Source organism: Drosophila erecta, unplaced genomic scaffold (genome assembly GCF_003286155.1).
Source record: "Drosophila erecta strain 14021-0224.00,06,07 unplaced genomic scaffold, DereRS2 tig00000055-arrow-pilon, whole genome shotgun sequence".
In the NCBI taxonomy this organism is placed as follows: Eukaryota; Metazoa; Arthropoda; class Insecta; order Diptera; family Drosophilidae; genus Drosophila; species Drosophila erecta.
The window spans coordinates 6,676,503-6,698,593 of NW_020825200.1; the positions used below are offsets into that span (position 1 = coordinate 6,676,503).

At 41.9% G+C, this 22,091-nt stretch overlaps 5 protein-coding genes and 1 long non-coding RNA gene across 6 annotated transcripts; 3 read left to right on the top strand and 3 right to left on the bottom strand.

The window, feature by feature from the left end:
- Positions 1-1,641: 1,641 nt before the first annotated feature.
- On the bottom strand, positions 1,642-6,989 carry LOC6543078. Its single transcript, XM_001968867.3, has 5 exons — positions 5,684-6,989; positions 5,439-5,584; positions 5,166-5,379; positions 3,677-4,986; positions 1,642-3,489 (listed from the first exon to the last, which is right to left on the bottom strand). Exons 1-5 carry the CDS (start codon positions 6,987-6,989, stop codon positions 1,642-1,644), a joined length of 4,824 nt encoding a protein of 1,607 aa, XP_001968903.3.
- Positions 6,990-12,750: 5,761 nt separating this feature from the next.
- LOC6541576 (E3 ubiquitin-protein ligase KCMF1) lies at positions 12,751-14,105 on the top strand. Its single transcript, XM_001968869.3, has one exon. The coding sequence runs from the start codon at positions 12,966-12,968 to the stop codon at positions 14,007-14,009; it is 1,044 nt and encodes a 347-aa protein (XP_001968905.1). The 5' UTR covers positions 12,751-12,965; the 3' UTR covers positions 14,010-14,105.
- A 519-nt stretch (positions 14,106-14,624) lies between these two features.
- LOC6541837 (heterogeneous nuclear ribonucleoprotein A1) lies at positions 14,625-15,188 on the bottom strand. The gene is made up of 2 exons (XM_001968870.2): positions 15,081-15,188; positions 14,625-15,009 (listed from the first exon to the last, which is right to left on the bottom strand). Exons 1-2 carry the CDS (start codon positions 15,090-15,092, stop codon positions 14,692-14,694), a joined length of 330 nt encoding a protein of 109 aa, XP_001968906.1. The 5' UTR covers positions 15,093-15,188; the 3' UTR covers positions 14,625-14,691.
- A 1,212-nt stretch (positions 15,189-16,400) lies between these two features.
- Positions 16,401-16,787, top strand: LOC113564095 (antifungal protein). Its single transcript, XM_026978959.1, has 2 exons — positions 16,401-16,472; positions 16,549-16,787. The coding sequence occupies exons 1-2, from the start codon at positions 16,461-16,463 to the stop codon at positions 16,741-16,743; spliced, it is 207 nt and encodes a 68-aa protein (XP_026834760.1). The 5' UTR covers positions 16,401-16,460; the 3' UTR covers positions 16,744-16,787.
- Positions 16,788-17,618: 831 nt separating this feature from the next.
- Positions 17,619-18,093, top strand: LOC26526882. Its single transcript, XM_026978446.1, has 2 exons — positions 17,619-17,694; positions 17,746-18,093. The coding sequence occupies exons 1-2, from the start codon at positions 17,683-17,685 to the stop codon at positions 18,091-18,093; spliced, it is 360 nt and encodes a 119-aa protein (XP_026834247.1). The 5' UTR covers positions 17,619-17,682.
- Positions 18,094-18,184: 91 nt separating this feature from the next.
- Positions 18,185-18,569, bottom strand: LOC113564089. Its single transcript, XR_003407781.1, has 2 exons — positions 18,497-18,569; positions 18,185-18,410 (listed from the first exon to the last, which is right to left on the bottom strand). It is a non-coding gene; the product is annotated as an uncharacterized LOC113564089 (long non-coding RNA).
- Positions 18,570-22,091: the final 3,522 nt, after the last annotated feature.

Sequence of the window (22,091 nt, forward strand, 5' to 3'; positions counted from 1 at the left end):
ACAAAAAAGCACGTAAGAACGTTGCTACATTTCTCTGACTCTGCTCTACCCGCTAGTTTAATCCTATTAAGTTTAAAAATAACACATATCTCGAACATATAAGCCACATTCATTTAGAAAGATGGCCTTTTACAATTTATATCCAACTAAATGATTCTACAGAACTAGAAGCTCTTAGCACATGAATTCTTCAATGTAAGAATTGTAACCAAGCAATGGCCCATGTCAAGTATACCCCGTTTTCGGATTTGCAGTACCGGGTATTGGCAGTACTACAGTATGACAAATTCAGCTGCGTATGTCGTCTCCTTGGGCTTATGGCTGTTTGAAGAGAATAATGGCCGTGCCCTCAGTACAATTTCCGTTGCATCCTCTGTGCGACATTCGAACAAAAAGGAAAAATCACTCCGTGCCAAATGGTAGGCAGATGTGCAAATCCGTGCCTAACTACAAGGTAAGCAGAAATCTGAACTGGTTGCAGATTGAGCTGTTGGCCAAATTTCGTAGATCCACGACTGGCTTGCAGCCTGAAGGGCGAACACTGAAGTACTAGATGGAAATGCAACTGAATTGCGAGCATATTTGGAACGCTGTCAATCATCGGGGGAATTGGAAATCATTTTTGCTTTGAGACGTTTGTGGGATGCCTTGTTTTAGATACACTCGTGAAATGCTTCGTTATTAAATGCATTTCGCAAGTAATTGAAAAACTTGAATATAACTTGAACTTTTGCCAGAATATTCCATTTGAGCAATGTAAAATATTCTCTAAGAGCGAAACTGTGCTGGCCAACCCAGCCACCCCAACTTAACACATTTATAATGCCCAGTAACGTTATGAAAATGCATTTTTCGACTGTCCCCCACGACAATGAGAAACGAGAACAACAGCAGTGAGGAGAAAAACTGCCCCGACTTCTGGCATAAAATATCACACGTTGGAAACGTTTTTCGCAGCATTTGTGTGGCATTTAATTAAATGCATTTTTATTTTATTTTTTGTTTTTTTTTTGTTTTTTTGTTTTAATTTCACCCAACGTCACATAAAATATGCGAACAAAAAAATGGGTGTGGACCACAAGAAACAGGTGTGAAGGAGAGACAGTGCAAAAAGGTGTTAATGGTGACTATGAAATTCCATTTGCATACACTCTCTCAAGTTACAAAAAATAATAAACGCCAGCATAGTTTCTAAAAAAAGCGATAATTTTTAATGCAATTTTACCTCTTTTTACGCGTGTGTGTGTGTGTGTGTGTGTGTGTGTGTGTGTGTGTGTCTGTGTTTTTGCCCCTTTCGGCTAAGTAATGGTAATTAGGCGTGGAAAAATCCATTAGCCCAAGCCCGGTCGGAAATGGTCGCCAGAACATAAGGCGAAGACCTTCGAGTGGTAATTTGAATTATTTAAATTCCCAAATTGCCAGTGCTCCGCACTTTATCCCCAAATTGTTTATAAGGAAATCGAACAGAAAACATGTCGTTTGGCAACAGCGAACGACAATCGCTTTTGAAAGAAACCTATTTGCTTGGGATATATGAAAACTATTGAAATGATTTCAAAGTACCGACTCTGTAAACGCAATATACGTTGTATTTTATTTATTAATTTATAAGAAAATTCCATAAAGTAAGCTACTCCCCATTTACGTTTGTGGCCAAAGCCAACGTAAAATGACGACTTCAAACAGGACGTGCACAACTAAACCAATTAAAAAAGCGTAGAAACCCAGGGCAGCGACCACGTGAACACGGATGCCATTATCGATGTTTTGCCTGGTCTCCTCCTGAATGGACTCCACCGTGTGCTTTCCGAAGTACAAGACCACCACCAACAAAGTAATCGCAGTCTTGCAGATCCACACACAGGTGCGTTCGAACCGACTTATGATGATGCCCCCAGCCCTACTTTGCGAAGGACCTGTAATCGCATTGATCAGAAACCAGCTGATGTAGAGTTGCTCTGCTCGGGTGCGGAACCTCTTGCACCACGTGTATTTGGGGTATCTGCGGTAGCTGCCGTGTGTGAAGTACTTGGATCGCATGAACTGCATGTGACTCTTCCGCTCAATCCAGCTCTCTACGATGAACAATTGCTCAACCTTGAACTTCAGGTCCACCACTGTTATGGAGCGACAGTACCAGGATGGAAAGCGACCATTGGGCACGAGACGCAGGGCCAAACGGGTTGGTATGTAGATGTCGCCGCGTGGAACCGCTATCTTAATGGTGCTGTTCCTTACCAATTGCGGATGTCCGGGATCCTGTGTGATTTGATACGATGTCTGCTGACGATGCGGCGACTTAAGGTAAAACTTGATGTTCGATGTAGTGCCGGCGAACTCCTGACCACCAGTCACAATCACGACCATGATCTCCGTGTCATCCTTGAACGATGGATTCTGCTTTCCCAATGGCATGCCGCATTGCAGAAATTCCGGATCCCTCATGTAGGCGGAAATAATGTTGAGATGCAAGAGGCACTTGAAGATGAGCAACAGGGCGAGCAGGACGAGAAATGCCGGTATGGTCATGTTGAACGAAAATATGGGCACGGGTATGTGCTCTATAAACAATACCGTTGAGATTGGAAAAATTCGAGATGATAGGGCTCCCAGCGTATAGCAAGTGCACTGCACAGATGATCCGCGACTGTGCTCAAAGGAGGTCTCGCAATGTTCCTCGCTCCAGCCGGGATCCAGCGAACGGTTCTTCCAGATGTTGCACTGGTATATTTCCAAAAGTATCGAGTAGTTCAGATATTTCGACTTGTGGACGATCTCCTCATTATCATAGCCAACGTCCTCCGTTTGTCTCAGCTCTGGTGGTGTGTACGTTTTGTTTCCCTTCCGCTTGCCACGCGACTTTAGCCGATCCTCCTCCTCGGACTTATATCGGATTTCACCCGGCTTGTGAATGGCCACGTATGCCGGGCTCCGGTCACAGGAGTTGGCCATCCAAATGCGTTTGCCCTCCATTTCGGGGGTTATTCGACAAGCCTGCTGGCGTATCTGCTTCAGCGTTGGCCATCTGTGCAGCCGCATCTTGACGTACATTAGCTCCGAACAACTCACAATTCGCACGGCCAACATGGCCTTGTGGTTTAGCATCACAGTGTAGATGTGAACTTCCGTACTGTTCTGGATGGTATTGTTGGTCATGTACTGATTGAGGGACTGGTCGTTGAACTGCGTTATATTCGTCTTGTACACTAAAGGGTTAATCAAAAGCAATTCATTGGCGGACTTAAAGTACTGAACGGGACTGTAAGCGTGGACGATAAGCACACTGGTCTTCGAGGGCAATGGGTCTGGATACCACCAGTAGATGTTGTTAAAGTTCTGCTGCGATATGACCTGGAGCAGAATGGAGCTGTGGTTCAGTTTACGCTTTAGTTCGTGGAGCAGCTTTGTCGATATTTTGATGACGTGTATTTGGTCTATTGTCTTCAGCTTGATTTCCTTGGCGCTCGCAGTCACCTCGGTCACATTAACCTGGTAGTAAACATGCACAAAATCAAAGCAATTTTATCAATAACATAGTCACAATAAATAAACACTAGTTGGCTAGAAAATAATTCCGCAATTCCTATTTTATACGAACTATTATCTATAAAGTGATATATCTTGAGATATTTTTATATGATGCATTTGGTTATTGATTTTTCGAACACATGCCTACCTGGTACGCAATGCCGCTCCTGTAGATGGTCATGGCGTTATCATAGGGATGATGTCTCTGAGTGGCAATGACACCGAGATAGAAAATGCACCTGTACAGGAACCATGTGCTCATCAGCCAGCTATTGATGCGCTCCAAAATGATTGTATCAAACTTAATGACGAAGGGCTTCTCCAAATCGATTCTCTGCAAATTCAAGCAAGCGGGATTATATAGACTACACATGGCGTTTGAATGGCTTTGCGTTTTTTGCCCTAGAAGGGACATAAAGAACATATGGATGGCCGACAACGAGAAGTAGCCATGTCGATGTAGCCATTCGTGCTCCGGAACGACCTCCGTGAAGGTGTCGCCCAACAGCTCAAACATATGCGCCATGACCATGGCTCCACGAAAGTCGATTGGATACAGCTGAACCAGCATGATAGCGATCAATGAGGTAATTTGCTCCAACTGCGAGCCCGTTGTAAGGACCAAGTCCTGCAGATACGAGTAGATTTCATGGCCATCGACTGACACGTCTAGGTAGGCGTTGGCAGCTAATCCCGCGATATAGGCTCTATTCCAATGACCCCGCTGCAAGAAATGCGGCACCTTCGCCATCACCTCTTCTACTCCTTTTTGTATTTTCGCATCCATCTCCAATACTCTCACATTTACCACTCTTTCGACGCACATGTCAATGGCATCACAAACAGAAATCATGATGTATTCGGTGGCGGGTAGGGTGAGCTTTATTCTCGTATATGGCACATTAGAGGCCACAACTGCATATGGCACCATGTAGCGATAGGTTATTGGATGGAAAAGCGATTCAAATCCCTGGCAATTGATCTCGAACATTGACAAGCTCTCGACGCCCAAAGCAGGATGGATTGTGCAATTGCCCTTTTGAGGTCCGTTGTTCCGGCGGAGCGTGTAATATGCATCCGCGTGCTTTCTGCCTTTTAGCCACACTCTCAGACGGATCTGAACACGGACTTGTTCAGTGTGGAGAATCAGGTATTTATAGGTTGATTCCAGATAGGGCTCCGAATCTGAATCCAACAACCACCACTCATACCGCTTAACCTTACCCGGGCAGTCATCGCATTTTGGGATCAGATGCACGCTGTCCAACGGGGCATAAACACCTAGATCGCAATTTCGACGGCAAAGGATTTGGGGCGTGAAGGATGTTTTGGCGCTGCCCGTTATTAGTTGGTATGTGGTCATTTGATTCCGCGGATCGGAGCGCGAAATGACGGTCAAACTGAAGTCGTAAACGGCATGCACCTTAAGAGCATTGGGGGGCAATCTTATCTTGGGGCCTGTAAAGAGACTTTCGATGTACCCTAAAGTCTGTAATAACCTAATTTAATACTTTTAACCTTTTTGACAGAGAAAAATATTGTTAATTTGAGAATCCTAATACAACATTTTAAAACCTGTTACAAGTGTTGCCAACAGTGGCCGACAATAGATTTCTTAATTTGTTCATCATACTCACTCTCGGACATACTCGTTCTGCAATATTTGTTCAATGGATCGTCTATACTGATACAAGACCACAAGAAGCGCTTGGAGTTCATAGATTCTATTTTCGCCAACCTGTCCTTGGAGTTGGACCCGTCAATAAAAACTGGTTTTCGGACGTCGACCACACGTCGCTCATTGCCCTTGATATGGGGTTCGATTGGGGTGGCTCTGAACTTCATATAGCACTGAAATAAAGGTCAAACCCTGAGGGGTTATACATTTCTTCTGGACCTGGTCCACTCACACGAGCTACTGTAGTTATGCCGTTTATCACAGCTTCACCTCGCAATATAAAGACTTTTTTCCTGTCCGGATCATGTAGGATATGTACCTTGTAGGGCAGTATCTTCACCACAAGTCCAGTGGAGCGTTCTAAACGGGCTATAATTTCTGCGGTTAAAAAATATCATATGAAAGTATTGGATCGTTATCAATATCATAATCTCTTTAATGTCAAACAAAGAATAGAAGGCATAATATACTACTCACTTTTCTCTGTGATATCACGAAATTGCCATTCGATTTCGTCATACTCCACATTGGAGCATGTGCCACTAATTGTCGCGAAAAATTCTAGATGACCTATGGGTGCGAAAAAAACTGGCTTTTGGGGATTCTTGCAAAATTCCAACTCCAAAGCGGGTAGGCATGCCACTTTTGACGGTTTGTGTACTTTAATTTTAAAATGCACCATTCGTGCCAATAGTTTTCGTCTGTCCTTCAATGCACTTACTGTAGCAATGATGTATTTATGTTTCGTATTGTAGAATCGAGCCGAACTTCGATGGTAATAACAACCATTGTAGGAAATTCGATTACTTATTAAGCCCCATTTTCGCAATAGCTTCCGAAGATTCTTGGTGTATCTCCAAGTCGAGGATTTGATTTCCGTATGAACGTCATCAATTAAGTAATCATTGGTATCTACAGTGATGTTGAGCACAAAGTTCGTCGTTTCCAGGCTCGGCATAGTGGTGAAAATTGAATACTTTTGTCCATAAACTGGATTGGGGCTCATGAATAGGTACACCTTTAATAGAAATTTCTGGCTCTGCATTTCGGTTCTAAAGTTTCGCCCAATGATACTGTCACGCAATAGTTGGTTTTTTACAGAACTTTGGGTACCATTAACTGGTACAAGGCAATGCGTCGTAAAATTATAACCATTGACAGTTTGATTTTGAAACTCTGTAGAGTTGTAATTTATGCAGGCTGAGCTTTGATTATAGTTGGGAAACCGATACTCATCAACTAGCGGGAAATCCTCAAAGCTGGTTGACATATTTGGGATTTGGGAGGTGATTCCTTCGGTTTCATCCGTCAGGTTTTCGTATTCATAACTCTTTTCGGTGATGACTGAACTCAATGAATTATCTCCATTATAATCGAGATGAGTTGAATTCTCACTTCGCTCTTGCTCTGACATATTCTCATGTATGCGTTCTGTATTTTCCAGACCAAACTTTTCACTTGTTGTAGTGGGAACTGTTTTGGCAGTCGTACTATTTTGCTCAAAGCTGGAAAAGTCGTAGCTTTGATTGAGAACGGGATCCCATAAACTCTCAATTCTTTTCGTCTCCGCCTCTTCGGAATATGTTCCACGTATCACCTTTTGACGGGTTCTGCTTAACATTTTACTAAATCTAGTGCGTTCTTTATAAGACCTATTCCCAGCTTCAGCACTTCTCCACGGATAAGAATTAATCCCGCCTTCACGACTATCTGTCGAACGATTGTAAGCGTCCAGAAATGTGCCATCCAATAAGGACATTAATGGGGTTCCGTTGTTTTCCATTATCAACACTAGTGATATCGATATGGTCATGAAGTACAGGAACATATCATAGTTTACACAGTCGTATCGAAAAATAGTTCACTTTTTGCTTAATTTCCCCCATTTTTGATTAAATTTTCGTTTTGACTCAAGAAGCAAGGTGTAAGAACTGTCTGATGTGGTTTGGAAATTTCAGTGGAACAGCTCTTTCAGTTTTTTAATTGCATAATACTCGAACTGGGAATGTGTGGTTGACAGGCGACATGACATTTTACCGCAGAAAATGTTCGTATATCTTGGTGGATTTTTTAATTTTTTTTTCATCACTGCCCTCTTGTTTGCCTTTTTCCTGTTCCTGGTGTTGTTGTTCTTGTCGTGTCGCTGCCTACATAATTGTTTTAATTAATTGCGAATTGTGCATGCAAAAAGCATAAAGTGCACTTCAAATGTGTGAAAAGGAACAAAAGCGTAAAAGGATTTTCTGCACAGCTGGTAATTTATTGACCACAATAGCATCCAGCATCGGCGTCATCAACAAGAGCGATTACAGAACACGGCTTGACCCCAACTTTCAAATCCAAGCTCATCCGCATTCCCAGCCCAATATCCATTTGCACAGTCCATATAAATCAAATGAAATTAACTGAGAGTGAGCGAGTGCCGGAGGAGCAGCAAATAGAGTGTTGAATTTTTATAAACCACAAAAACAACGAGCATTGACAATAGACAATCATACTTTATTTACTATAAACTTCGAACATGCATACCCGTTGTGTTTTTTATGCCAGGAGGAGTGGCCAGGACACTGGGGCAAGACAGGGCGACAATTTCTTAAATTGTTCGAACAAATGAGAATGGAATAGAAGTAATGGAAGCCAGGGAGAAACCCATTTACAGGCGAGCGCACGTCGCATAAAAAATAAGGCACCCAGAAGAAGTGGAAACTGATTTCGCTGCCTCTAAATGCTTTGGAGATACTCTAACCCGAAAATTGTCCTCAAGGAGACTTGGGAGTGTGTGAAATTGTGACTTTGATATTGAGCACTCAGACTATTAACACATAAAAGCTACTTTGCCATAGGTTTTAAGTCAAATTTTTCAGCTGAATTAAGTAAGAGTGCAGCGTAATTCATATAAAAACTGCAAGTTTATACCCCTGAATACGAATATCTTTGAGCATTAGGGCTTGAAACAAATGAAGTGTATTTAAATATTTAAAATTAATTAAATCAAATTCCGACTTGCCCTGTCTCTGCGTGCTATACCCCCGAAAAAAGAGTATAAAAACTTTAACAGCAAAGAAAAAAATGAAGAAAAAATGAAAGAATGGAGCATTTTACGATTTAGCATGTGCGGACCAACTGTGGGTCGTGTGGGGGCTTGGGGCCTGATGAACCGGCGGACGGACGGATTCACATACGGACGGATCCGGGGCGCCAGTGGAGGACCGCCAAGTTCAGCACTTTGGCGCGTCAAGTGCTTTTCATTTTCCGAGCACGTCGCCGCGTCATAAAACAAAAACGCATGAAGCGCAACGGAGACGACGAGCGGGGCGTTCGGGCACGTTTAGCATATATATTTTCACACTTGCAATCATACTTTAAGCAGAAAAGTACGCGCTCACATACGTCCAAGTTTCCACGGTAGAGATGGAATCCTGGCAAAAATTCGAGAAAACAGAGATCTCGAGCATAAGCTGGAAGCAATAACTGCATCGTTTAGGTCACACTTTTGCTAAACGAAAAACTTTCATTTATTTATTTAATTTTGCATTAATTTTTTTTAGTTTAAGTTTGCCATTAGCCTAATGATGGAGTATCTCAATTAAAAGATTTGAGATACATTTTGTGTGATATTTTTGGAGCTTGTAAAATGGGAAATTCCCCAAATAGTGTCCTCGATGCCATCCCTAAGTGTTACACACCCAGTTGGTGTCGGGTCGACTTTCTCGTATCTTCATTTTCATTCGCAGCCAAAAGCCGTGCCATAAAAGTGCGTCGGGATTGTCGACAAACTTTTGCTTTCTTAACTTGCTCTTTTTTACCCTGGCTTGCCAACGTGTTGGTGTGATGATAATAATTTCAAGAGGCACTTCGACTGGGGCGTTTATCTTTTTTGCACGGCGGCGGTTTTCGGTTTGGCTTTAATTAAGATGTCATAGACCCCGTTAGCGCGTCTTAATTACCGAAAATGATAAAATTTCATAAATAATGTGCCTTGCTGATAAATTAATATTAATGCGAGCGGTCTGGCAGGCAGGCAGGCTGGCTGAAAAGTGTCTCGCTGTCGTCTAATAGATGTCAACTCTGATATCTGCTCATTTGAAGGCCTGACATTATTAACTGAATCGACTTATCACTTGTCGTCGAGAAGGCTTCGGTATACGGCATTGGACATTAAAAGGATTTCGCTAGATGTGCCACGCTTTCTGACACTAATGACGAATAATGTTATCTAAATTATGTAGATTAAATATTCGAAATGCGAAATAGTTGCGACGCATGCCATTATTTGCCTCAGTCAAAGTTCAAAGCGCTGTGCCACTAGTCATCCGCAACATTCCCTTCTCGGTTTTGGCATCGCCGTATTGGCATGGAATGCTTAATGGATCTGAAAGCAGCGTGAAACCATTGTGCAATCCTTTTTGTGCCCATTACCCTGCCAGCAGCTCATCCACTTCATCCATCACTTGGCTGAAAACTCTTTATGCTCACAAACTTTCCATCTGAAGCATTTTCGTTGGCCCGGGGGGGGGCGATGGAGCTCGGTTTGTTTTGGACCGGACTGGTTCCGGTGGTGACGTCTGTTTCGGCCACGTTGGCAACTTTGCATGCGGTTTGTCTCCGGTCCAAAGTTCTCGGCCCCTGCGCCCTTTAATGATCCATGCCGCAAATGAATTGCAGTCCAGTTGCAATTGCTGCACTTGATTTGCGGTGCGACTTAATGGTTAACAATTATCTGGTGGCTTTCTGCGGGCAGGAGTTCACTGTTCCTGAAGTTGACACTAAGTGCGGTAGTTGGCACATTGACCAGATTTAACGGAAGGTCATCAACGATTATCAAGGAAAACTTAAAGCAAACTTGGGTCGAGGAGTTCTGAGTTCTATTTTTATATTCTATTCTCTTTAAACTATTTAGATCAAATATTTTACATTATCTATACAGGCTTTTTTATAAATGAACTTTTGTTGCGGACTTAACCAGTGATTGACAGTCGTTCCCGTGGAATTATCAGTGACTTCCCCCCGGAACTAAACCACGAAAATGTGTCAGCGGCAATTACAAGAATCCGAAACTGTCGCACACCGGCACTTGGCCACGCCCCCCACATCCGGAGCCGCATCCGTAGTCCCATCCGCAGCCCCATCCGTACACCCAACTCCGGGCTGCACAATATCAATTATCGGGCTTCAAGTGTCGCTCAAGTGTCACGTCAAACACCAACACAAAATACGAGCAAAGAGCATCGAGCATCCAACATCCAGCATCCAGCATCCAGCATCCAGCATTGAGTATCTAGCACCACGAGACCCGCGAGCACACATGACAATCCGGTTTCCGCCCCGAGCATCCTGGCTGCACTTTCGAACCCATCCGCGCCCCCAAACCAATCAGGACATGCTCCTTTAACGCCTCCCCCGATCCGAGTATGTAAGTAACATTTTGCGCTTTTGACTTTGATTGATTACAAAAGCAATTGAGCATATCGTCACGCTAGGGGAAGGAACAAAAAAAAAATACTGAAATCAAGCAAAGCAAGGCAAACGAATTAACATAAATAAAAGAGGCCAAAGAAGCGAATTTTCATTGACAGCTTTCGACAAAAGCGGAGGAAAAGCGGAGCGCAATTAGAAGAATCCATCTTTCGTCTCTCACCTACCGATTTTAATGATTCTAATGCCTTGTAATTTTCCTCAAGGCCCCTGATTTTCCAAATCGCTTATGGCTGCGAGATTTCGGCGGAGCTTCTCGGACAGGCTTGCCATTAATTAGCACAATTGAAGCGGGTTTAACGACACCCCTTGCCAAGCTAATGAAAATAAAATTTCAATTACACTTAATTGATAAACTAATCAACAAAGGTCGACAGGCCTTGATTGATGGGTTTTCTTTAAACATTTCGTCCGCATCTAATAGGGCTTTCAAGCCCTTTGACTCTGCACCGAAGTTTGGAACTTAAAAAACACTACCCTCGTTAGCTTTACCTTTTGGCATGTTAATTTATTCGTAGTGTTCAAACATTTCTACCATGTTAGTGGTAGTTCGCAATGCTAATTTAGTGTGCTTGTACTGCTCAGATCCTTCAGGGTATCCTGCCTAGGATATTGCATAGCATCCGATCCATTCCCTTAGAGGACACCTTTTCAAGCAGTCTCGAATAAAAACCAATGTGGTGCACTTAGAAGACTGCTTTGGCATTGGAACGCGCACCACCCGGACCAAACGTGTGAAGCGGAGCCTTGATGTGCGGCCGTTGCAGCAGTTTGCCTTTTGCTGTACTTTTAATTACCAACTCAAATTACACGGCCAGCCAGACAGACAGACAGACAGACGGACAGACAAAGGCGGAACAGCTGTTTGGCTTGTTCCTGCCAAGGAACAGCCGGCGGAGAACCGCTGCAGAACCATATCGCAATCGCAGAACTTGCCCCAGTCCAAAGGCAACCGCAGTCCAAAGCTCGACTTGCCACCGACCGTCTGCAGACCATCGTTTGCTGCACATTTCATTACAATGCCATTGTATTCAAATCCTATTATAGAGCGTAGAACACTGGGCGGCTGGGGGAGTGGGAGAAAAGTGGGCAGCGGCGGCGGGACTTCATGTTTGCAGCACGTTTCCACTTTCGCACTTGGTAAACATAAGTTGCCCACGCATACACACACCCAGAAACACACACACACACACACACACATTGTGGCAAAGAGATTGCGTTCCGTCCGCCACACTCTATAAAATAATTACCAACACCAGTGCAGAAACAGGAGCTCTGCTCATGCACTCTCAAAAAAGTACCCCTAGTTTCAACCTTATGTTTTAAAACTGGAATACATTAATTGCATCGTGTCTAACAAACACTTTATTGTTAACTTTAATGAATTTCACAATTTATTTTGCATTAATTTTCTCAGTGCTGTGGATAGACGTCATTTTGGGATTGAATCGTTTCAGGGTTCAGGGTTTAAAATGAAATATTTTTATGAGTGTACTAAATCCACCACATTGGTACCCCAAAAGAGGGTGCTGCACGGGCGGAGGTGCATGAAGCCGGAAGACTTCCATTACAACTGCCGCGCAGCAAGCCGGGAAAATTAAAAAGAACAGAGCGAGATGGAGAGCCAGAGACAGACAGAGACAGAAGAACAACTAATGGCACAGAACCGATGTGTTTAACACGTTGCCGACTAAAATGGCAATTCTTTTTGCGTATTTTTTTGGGTTTTCATTTTATTTGTACATACACTGCTCTGGATTACATTTGTACATATAATATCATTTTCAGTTCATGTGAAATCTGCCCTATGCTATAAGCAAAATTGATAACCTTTCAGTAATCTTCTACTGTCAACAGATTTACTTTTCTTTCTGCTCCGTAGTTCCATATCAAAAATGGTTTTTCTTATCATATGAGTTTGGCAAACATATAAGCCTTGTTTACATTACAGCATAATATTACAGTGCATGCTTATCTGTATAAATTCGTTTTTGTTAGTTTTTTCGTTGCTAAAAATGATCATTTGTTTACAAGAGATAAGGGAAAATATACATTATTGACACATTACTTGTACAAAATGTGATTACGTTTGGTAAATTTCGGTTAAAGTTTAGTTTAAAAATCAGAGTGCCCAATTAATACCGAACGCACGGTAATAGATTACATCGATGAAAAACATGTCATTGTACAGATTTGATTTGTTGAAATTCAGAAACCTTTTGCCCGATTTTTCGACCAGAGTTTAGGTCTATCGCTTAGAACAAAGTTAGCTCAAGAATCAAGGATGGGCCATCGCAACATTTGCTGCGACGGCTGTCGAATGACGAACTTCCGGTGCCGCCGCTTCCGGTGCTTGCGCTGCGTGAACTATAACCTATGCGGCATTTGCTACGATCAGCGGATAGAAACGGAAGAGCATCGCGTCAATCATCCCATGCAAATGATCTCTGACCCAGACGATCTGGGCCTGCTGCTCAACGGCGAAATCCCAGAGCTGATACACCTGTCCAATTGCTTCACCTGTCCATACTGCGGCCTACTCGCCCTCCCGGCAAAGCGTTTAATCGAGCACGTGTACGTACAACATCGGCTGTCCGATGAATATGTGGTCTGCCCCATGTGCGCTGGCCTGTCGGCCGTCGATCTGGTGGCCATACGCAACCTGTCCAAACACCTCCTGCACAACCACATCGATCACGCCAATTTCCTAGAGCCCGACACACCGCCTCTACGCCAAATATTCCCCCGGAATCACATACGCCACCGCCGCCAGTCACAGCTGCAACCCAATCCGCATACAGGGCGGCCAGTTGATATGCTCCTACAGCTGTCAACTGGCCCTGCGAGGCCACATGGCCACATGGATCCTCCAGCGGAGGCAGCCAGTCCAGAGTCCAAGGCGTTTAGTTTGACTGTCGCGCAGCCATCCGAGCAGCGCGACGGGAGATATCTTCTACTTCAGTGGATGGCACAGCAAAAAGTGCGGCGCCTGGATACGGAATTGGACGAATGTCGAAGGCGGCGGCACGCCCTCTTCGCGGAGCACTTGCTGATCTCCATGCTGTGCTGCGAGGAGCTGCAGCTGCCGGAGTGCGGCAGACGGAGACGAGAAGGAAATTGGGGCAGTGATCTGGATAGGGAAAAGCAGAACAGTCTGTCCAAGGTCATGTCGGTGATGTCTCTGCCGTGGACAAGAGTTTGGCAGGCCAGCCAGCTGGGCGGATCCGAGGGCGAACTACTACAGGGTGTCAGAAAGCATGGAGTCGATCTGGACAAGATACAGATCGAGGAGCAAAAATGGGTGGCTGCGGAGGAGGCCATTGATTAGGCGACTCGAAATCGTGCCTCTTTTTTCAAGCATTTTGATTCCGCCTTGTGGGTTGCGTTACATAGTTCAAAGAAAAGCAAAATTTTTGTGAAAATTTGACTTATATTTCTAATTTGGCTTTTATAGTTTGCCTTTTATTTATATTTGTAAAGTTGTGAGTAAAATTGGCAACAAAGTCGACATCTGAAAGACAAGACTACACTTTACGCTTGGGTCATTTACTTTTGAGCACAATATAATAAAAGTGTCGCTTTAATAAATAACGCCACATATAGCTGGCTATTAATGCAAATTGAATGCCACGTATAATTGGATACGTGGATTGGATTGAATAAAATTAAACAAAAAATTGATCAACCATCAATTATTTGTATTATTTAGCTACTTCGAGATAAAAACAAATCAAATAAGTGAAAACTGCATAGCGAACACAATGATTTTTATTTTATTCCTAACTGACGCTAAAATAATTAAGCTTTCAATCCGTAATGTATCTCATTAGACCAATCTGTAAACATCTGTAAACTCCTTTCGACACGACTTAATTCGAGTAAAAGTAGGTAATATAAATATCTTGGGCACGATTCTTTCCGTAAAAATATAAAAACCATTGAATTCTGTATTAAGGTGTCATTTTTTTATTGGTGTATTTGCGTTAAGGAGTTCCTATGGATCTTGGTCTCTACCAGCCTCCGAATCCATCCTGCTGCTGTTGCTGTTGTTGGCCTCCGAATCCACCTCCGAATCCACCTCCAAATCCATCCTGCTGCTGTTGCTGTTGTTGGCCTCCGAATCCACCTCCGAATCCACCTCCAAATCCATCCTGCTGCTGTTGCTGTTGTTGGCCTCCGAATCCACCTCCGAATCCACCTCCAAATCCTTCTTGCTGCTGCTGCTGTTGGCCCTCAATTCCGCCTCCGAATCGACCTCCAAATTCACCTCCAAATTCATTTCTATGAGGCACAGCTGCGGCCATGGCGAAAAGTGCAACAAAGAGGATCTGTAACATAATTGACAAGAACTATCGTTAACAATTTTTATTCTAAACAGTATATGTATATTTTAACTTACTAAAAACTTCATGGTGCTGATGCTTCGATTAGTCTTGCTAATGTGAACGAAATTTTAGAACGCCTACGATCTTTTATACTCTCCTGCAATCTCCTCGTGTCGTCACGCGCCATAGTATTATCAATGTTCAGACAAAATCAAATACAATGAACCCAACAAAAACACCAGAAAATTTCCAGACGTCTGGGTATTCAATGTCTATGCTCAAGAAGGGCAACCCTTCAGCATCAAGCTTATCGGGGAAGACAAGCCTAATCTAATAGGTTCTCAACAGTCTAAGAAAACTGAAGAGCGACTTAGAAGAACACATTGTTTGGGATTACTTTAGATTATTTCTGTACCATTTTCACGCAGCATAAGCGTGTCGTCAAGGCAACACAATTGCTTGTTTGTTTTTTTCTGGGTTATTATAAAAACTAATTCAAAAATTGAAATACGGCTTACGAAATTTATGTATAATTATATTATTTGTTTTTTTTTTTTTCGCTTAACATGATAGACCGCTATAGTCGATTTCCTCGACTATGAGATACCTGTTTCTCGGCTGTTGGAAGTACTAAGAAGATAATTCAAAATTTTGATAAAAATGAGCAAAAAATATAAATATATTGTGGGCGTGGCAACGTTTCGAAACGAACTTGCGCTGCGTGTGCGTCCCAAGAATCGATATGCCTAACCTCAACTTTGTTGAGATATCTTCGTTCATACGGACGGAAAGACAAACGGACAAGGTTGATCGACACGGCTAGTGATCCTGAACAAGAATATAGGTACTTTACTTTACTCTATAAAAAACGTCTTTAAAAACTTAGAAATTATGTCTTATAATGTATATTTAATTTAATTCCCTTTTAATTTTTAATTTTCTTTTACAAGCTTTTTTATTTAACAGAAATTTGTTGTAATACTATTTTTTTCAGAAGCAACACAATCAAAAACATTTCAAATTTGTAAACTACTACAACATTTTTTTGTGTGTTCCGGTACAAATTCAGCCTAAAAGTATACTGTTCAATTTGTGAAATGAAATAGATCCCTCAAGAAAGTCTTCGCCATTTCTTTACCTATGTTTTGGTGGCAATCGGAAAGCTTTTAATCGGCACTTAGCTAATCAGCTCCAAAATAAGCAAAGCAAATTAACAAAAGCAAAGGTCAGGCTAAAGGTCCTCATCCCCAGACGCCTAATCAAATAACCACAGCTTGGGGTATGGTATATAGATTTCAATAGGAAATAATAAGCAAAAAAAACAAAAATTTGTTTTTATTACTTTGTTTTGGTGCCAATCGCATCATGCAGGCGTCCCACTGCTATAAAAGCCGTGCCATTTGCATTGAATTATTTAGAACGCTTTCGCCAGTGTAAACAACCAACCTACCAAAATGAAATTCTTCGTAAGCTCTGCTAATACCTTAATTGGATTTTGGTGGGTTCCGAATTAAAATATCGTCTTTCTTCTCTTTTTCTTAGATTGTTTTCTTTGCCTTGATCGCAGTGGTCCTCGCCAGTAACTATAGAGAACAGGGTGGACACGGTCAGCAAGGATTCGGACAAGGTGGACATGGTCAGCAAGGATTCGGACAGGGTGGACATGGCCAGCAAGGATTCGGACAGGGTGGACATGGTCAACAAGGAGGACACGGCGGACACGGCCAACATCACTAAAATACTGACTCAATAAAAATTTAAAAAATCCAAAAAACCTTAAATGAGTTGCGTTTTTGAAGTCACAACACAAAGAACAAGATTGATACAGAAACTACTTTTTACAGTTGCTTGAAAGCAACTGTCTTTTCAGTTGATAAAAAGGCGCATACTATACCATACTATTCTATACTATATAGTATACTAAAAGTTAAAAGGCATAGTCAGTAGAGTGGAGCGATCAATGTTAAAGAGTGTATAAAATGTTTATACATATATTTGCAATCTCAAATTCTAGATTGTTGAAGTACGCATTAGTCACAGATTTTTATTCCAAGCCGCGTAGCTCATTCAATACCGATTTCTTTCTATGTTGATATTGGCCATATCAACTCCCATCAACTCCAGGAATTAGGATACAAAAAACTACCTATTTTCACCTGCCTCCTGGTAAAAAAAACGCGGGAAAGTAAATACGAAATCGTGGATTTAAGAAATTCTTGACTTTACCTTTCAAGGTTTAAATTAACCAATAAAATATTATTGCTGGTTACATAAATGACATACAGTTTGGTTCCTATTTAGTTGGATGGTTTTAACATGAGGATTATCCAGTTCTATAGCAATTTCTGATGTTGTGATGGGACATTGATTACTTTTTATTATAAATATCCATTCTTTTAGCGTGCCTAACCACCTTATTTTTAATAAAAGCAGCTTCCTTTATCGTTCAACGAGCCTAGCTTTGGGAATTCATCGATGCATCAGCTAATTCTCTTGAAGAAACATTGTAAGGTTAAAAGTATCAACTTCCAGTGAATACTGATGATACGTGAGTATGGCTACAGTCAGTATATTATGTTACTGCATTTGTAATCGTATTTAATGTTAAGTGAAAGCTCCCTTTCTTTTTCGCTATATAAGTCACAGTTTGCAATAAAGAGCTCTATTACTGACAAGATGGAGGTTATAGTAAGTTATAAGTTGTATGTTATATAAGTTATTGATGAAAAATATTAATAGTTTCAGATTGTACTATTCAGTTTCCTTATAATTGCTGCAGCTTGGTCCAATCCAGGGTCATCATACCATTACGAATGTAATTCGAATACAGGGCAATATAAATGCACTTCTAAGCGTTGCACAAAAACATTAGATGGTACATCAAATTGCATCACTAGCGTTTCCATCCCAACAAATACAGCAGCCCAGCTCAAATATACTCGTACATCCTACAAGTACTCTTGTAATTGGGTTAAATGCACCCACATACGATGCACCCATTATTTCGACGGTCAAAAAAATTGCACTACTAGCTTAACTACTCCATCTACCTTAGTAGCCCCAAATGCTAAAAGCCAAAATCAGTAAAATAAAAGCACAATCTAAAAGCAGAACACGTAAGCACTTTAGAAAAAACCTAAAAAATGATGAAAAACCCGTGAAAGAATGAATAAACAAATTAAGATTGTCAGATTTATTTGTTCGACTTGCTAGCTCGTTAGAGGTATTGTGAAATATTATTTTTTGATATTGCAATCGCAATGACAAGACAATTAGTTCACTGCTCCCGGTGGCGGAGGGGGCTGTCCGGCACACCAGGGCGTGCAGGGCGGTAGAGTTGGGCGTGGCGTGTCTGGTACTGGGCTAGCCAAAGTCCCGGCCAACAAAAGCGATAGGAAAAGCAGCTGAAGATAGGTACTATTAATCTAAAGTGGGGTCAGACCCGGCTCGCGGCTATCAGATCAGCTCCAGCTGCTCTGAGCGAACTTACGCAGCACTTTAGGTCCATCGTCACCAAGTAGAATTGTTGCTATGAATCTGCTGGGAGCCGCTGTGCCTGCTTATATACTCATCGTCTGGGTAACCGAATGATTATTCTACCATTTTCGAAATAAGCACTTTTAAATACAATCTTTACCAATAATACTATTGTATTTAAAAACAATCAAGAGAGGTACCCATTGCAACTAATGCTTGGCTCTCAAGTTAAAAAAACGTTTTGGTTTCTACGTTTGAGTCCGTTTTAATTGTTGTTTTCTGATTGTTAATGAATTTTTTTTCCGGTGTGCTGAATTTATTATGCCCCATGTTTTGGTGTCGACATTGAATGCGATTAAAATTAGTATTTGGGGGCAAGATTTCTTCTCAAATTGTGTAAATACTATTTAGTGTCACTGATAACATGAAATTTTCGTTTTGACCTCAATGTTGCATGCTGATTGTAAACAACTTCTGGGCAATTTAGTTGTAATATGAATTATACTTAGTAATATCCAAACGCTTTGGATACTGCGGGCTTTATTTCATATGAATCAAAATGCAATTTAAGTTGTAAAAATGTATTTTCTCGACACACTCCACGCAGCAATATGTAAATCAAAAAAATGGGAACACAAGCCGGAAATTTATTTGAGTGGGTGGTGGGCGGAGTGCTTAAGAGAAGGTAAATAAAGAATCTGAAAATGCTTAAGTGGCACTTTCAGGTGTCTTCGAATTCGGCTGCTGCAAAAGGTTAAGGATGCAGTCAAGTGCAAAAGACCAACCGATCAGGTCTATTTGGGCCACCCAAGCCCCACTGGGTCAGCAGTTGTTGTATCTGGAAACTTCCGGTTCGTCACTCCTATTTAACACTGTGGCCGAGGGATACGGATGGAGGACGATGTAGAAACAATGTGCAGTCATTGAGCGCAAATGTGCCAAATAATGACTTGCAGGCGAGCGAGTGCAATTTATATGATAAGCAACAAAAATAAATTGCAAGCAATTCATTTTACTTAAATGCAGTGCAGTGCAGCAACAACTGCCGAGTTGGCAGCATTATTTTACCCCTTTTTTCAGGTGAGTGTGTTTGCGTATGTGAAAGAAAAATACTTGGCTCAGATGTGCATACATATCATTTCAATTTTTCTGCTACGTTTGCAGGCAGACTTCATTTACTTGGGTGCTGCCTAATGAAGCCAGCGTTGCAAAATGCAAATGGAAGTCCGTAGCAAAAACATCGATTGTTTGTGTTTAGCTAAGCTCATTGCATTCTTCGGAGAGATTATTTTGGCCGATACTATGGCTATTCGGCAACTATGTTCTTTACGGTAAAAGCTGTATTCAAACATTGATTATACACAGCACGCAGATGTTGCTGTAGTAGACAAGGTAAAAAAAGATTTATGAAAATTTAGATAAAAATAGGCAAGAAAAACGAAAAACTTTGAGAATTGTGAGCATGACAGCTTTTTGTGGACATTAGACTATGCGTGTTCAAAACATTTTTGGCATATCGTTAGATATCAGAATAAAACGAAGCATTTCTCAAAAGTGTAGGCGTGGCAGCATGCAATATACTTGCAAGCAAATAAATTTATTTGTATGATAATGTTTCTATTTAGTATACACGCTACTTACCAGAACGTATCTGTTTTTTCAATTTATTGCATCAATAAGTACTTGTATGAAGCGGGAGCAATGCTGGGAAATGTTGCACAAGTGGCAATGCGCTATCCTGACGACAAGGACACATCCATAGTGCTCGTATTCATATGCAAAATTAATGCTGGCTAGGGACTCCAGATGGGTACTTTTCCCATGGAAAGTTCAAGCCTCGAACAGTCCAGGTGCGATGTCATTCAGCGGCATACAAAGGACTTCAAGAATTGCAGAATGTTGGTCCAAGGGGAGGAATGATGAAGCCAGCCTTCATGCACAAATTAAATACACTTTTTAAAGCCTTAAGTAAATAGTTGGAACTGCTTTCTAAAACTTTAGTGCACAATCATTGGATTTCAACCATAGACAACGTATTATTTTCAAAAAAATCATATTTTGTATATGGTACCAGGCATATTCTCAAATCAAAAGTTTCATTAAAAGTCGTAAGTAGCCTTGGGTGAAATTGTGATATCCGTATTAAATATATGTACCATGTACAACCATGAGCAGATGGTATAGCTGATAGACCTACAATGGGGAAACTGCTCTGCCTGCAACAGCCAAGTGCATCACATCCGTTGACCCGACAGCTATAGCAGAACCAAAGGTAACCTGTCTCGTCAACATTCTTCTTCTCCGCACGGCCCCATGCTTCACGCTTGCGCCCCCCGATTTCGCTCTGTGCATGTGCTGTGTCCTTCATTGTTGAAAGCTGAACCTTGGGAGCAATCAGTGGATTATACGCTGCTTTACAAAAGCAGGCGACGCGTCGCCATCCCAGAAGACCTATGACCCGGACCCTAGGACCGGACTGGATGCCCTCTGATGCATTCAACACTTTTTTTCTGCCCCGCTCATTGTTCGTTAGGAGTTGGACCCCTGTGTGTGTGGGTGTGGGCTTGGGTGTGTGGGATGAAACATAAATTTAACTGCGAACTCATGGAGCCGTGTGACAAGGCCGCAGGAATTCAAAACAAAAGTTGCAACAAATACCGAACACGCCATAAAGACAACAACAGCAAATATATGGACATAAATTGCAGGCCTAGCTACTCCACTCCGCTCCGCTCTGCCCCCACTCCCCTCCACTGCCAGCACTGCACTGCAACAGTGTTGGTTAGCCCTTTCTGTCTCTGGCAAGCAGAAAGCAAAAAGAATGACAGGAAACCGGATGTGAGTGCATGCCTTTTGTGCATGCAACGAATTATTCAGTTGACACACAGGATGTGTGCTTTGCTGTTCATGTTGTTGCCACTGCCACACTGCTGGTTGCAGTTGCTGGCTGTTGGCTGCTGGTTTGTTTGCCGCTTTCCTCAGAGGATCTGCGCCCGGATCCTAGCCCAGTTTTCTCTGCATTTTTGGTTAATTTCGTAACCATGACAATTGGTGAAAAATTAACACACCCACACTTGTCAGCTGTATGGTATAAGCTAAAAGCGCGGATTGCCACAAAAGCGCTTAGCAGAGTAAGTTTTCCAGGTTTACATAAATCTTTACTTTAATCTTTTTTTTTTAGCAAAATGTACAACTGTCAAATCCTTGAAATCCCTAAGGGTTCTCAGAATAAAGTTCTTGCCTGTTTGGCTTGATAGCATGAACGGATATATGAATTAAAATATGCTTTACGATCGCATATAATATATATGTATATGCCTATACATTTAGGGGAATAATTTTCATAAAGTACCTGTCTCCTACTTAAACACCACAAAATGTCGGAAGTATTTTATTTTGCCATTTCATTCTGTTCCACTGAATGTGTATAAGGGCAATTTTTAAAGCAATATCACCATTTTATGTGGACCAAAATCATAAATAATGTAGGCAACCAGCCCAAAAGCAAAGCATGAGGTCGATGCCAAAAAAGAGGAATGGCTCTGGATGCGACGAAAAAGAAGAGTAATCAAAAAGTGCGTGCTAACTAAATTGTTATTGCTTTCAAA

Excerpts from the sequence above, each read along its gene's own strand:
- LOC6541576 (XM_001968869.3), top strand. The coding sequence starts at position 12,966 with ATGGGCCATCGCAACATTTGCTGCGACGGCTGTCGAATGACGAACTTC.
- LOC6543078 (XM_001968867.3), bottom strand. The coding sequence starts at position 6,989 with ATGGAAAACAACGGAACCCCATTAATGTCCTTATTGGATGGCACATTT. Across the intron at positions 5,380-5,438 it reads GCATAACTACAGTAGCTCGT|TGCTATATGAAGTTCAGAGC; the intron begins GTGAGTGGACCA and ends CCTTTATTTCAG. Across the intron at positions 3,490-3,676 it reads GGAGCGGCATTGCGTACCAG|GTTAATGTGACCGAGGTGAC; the intron begins GTAGGCATGTGT and ends GTTTACTACCAG.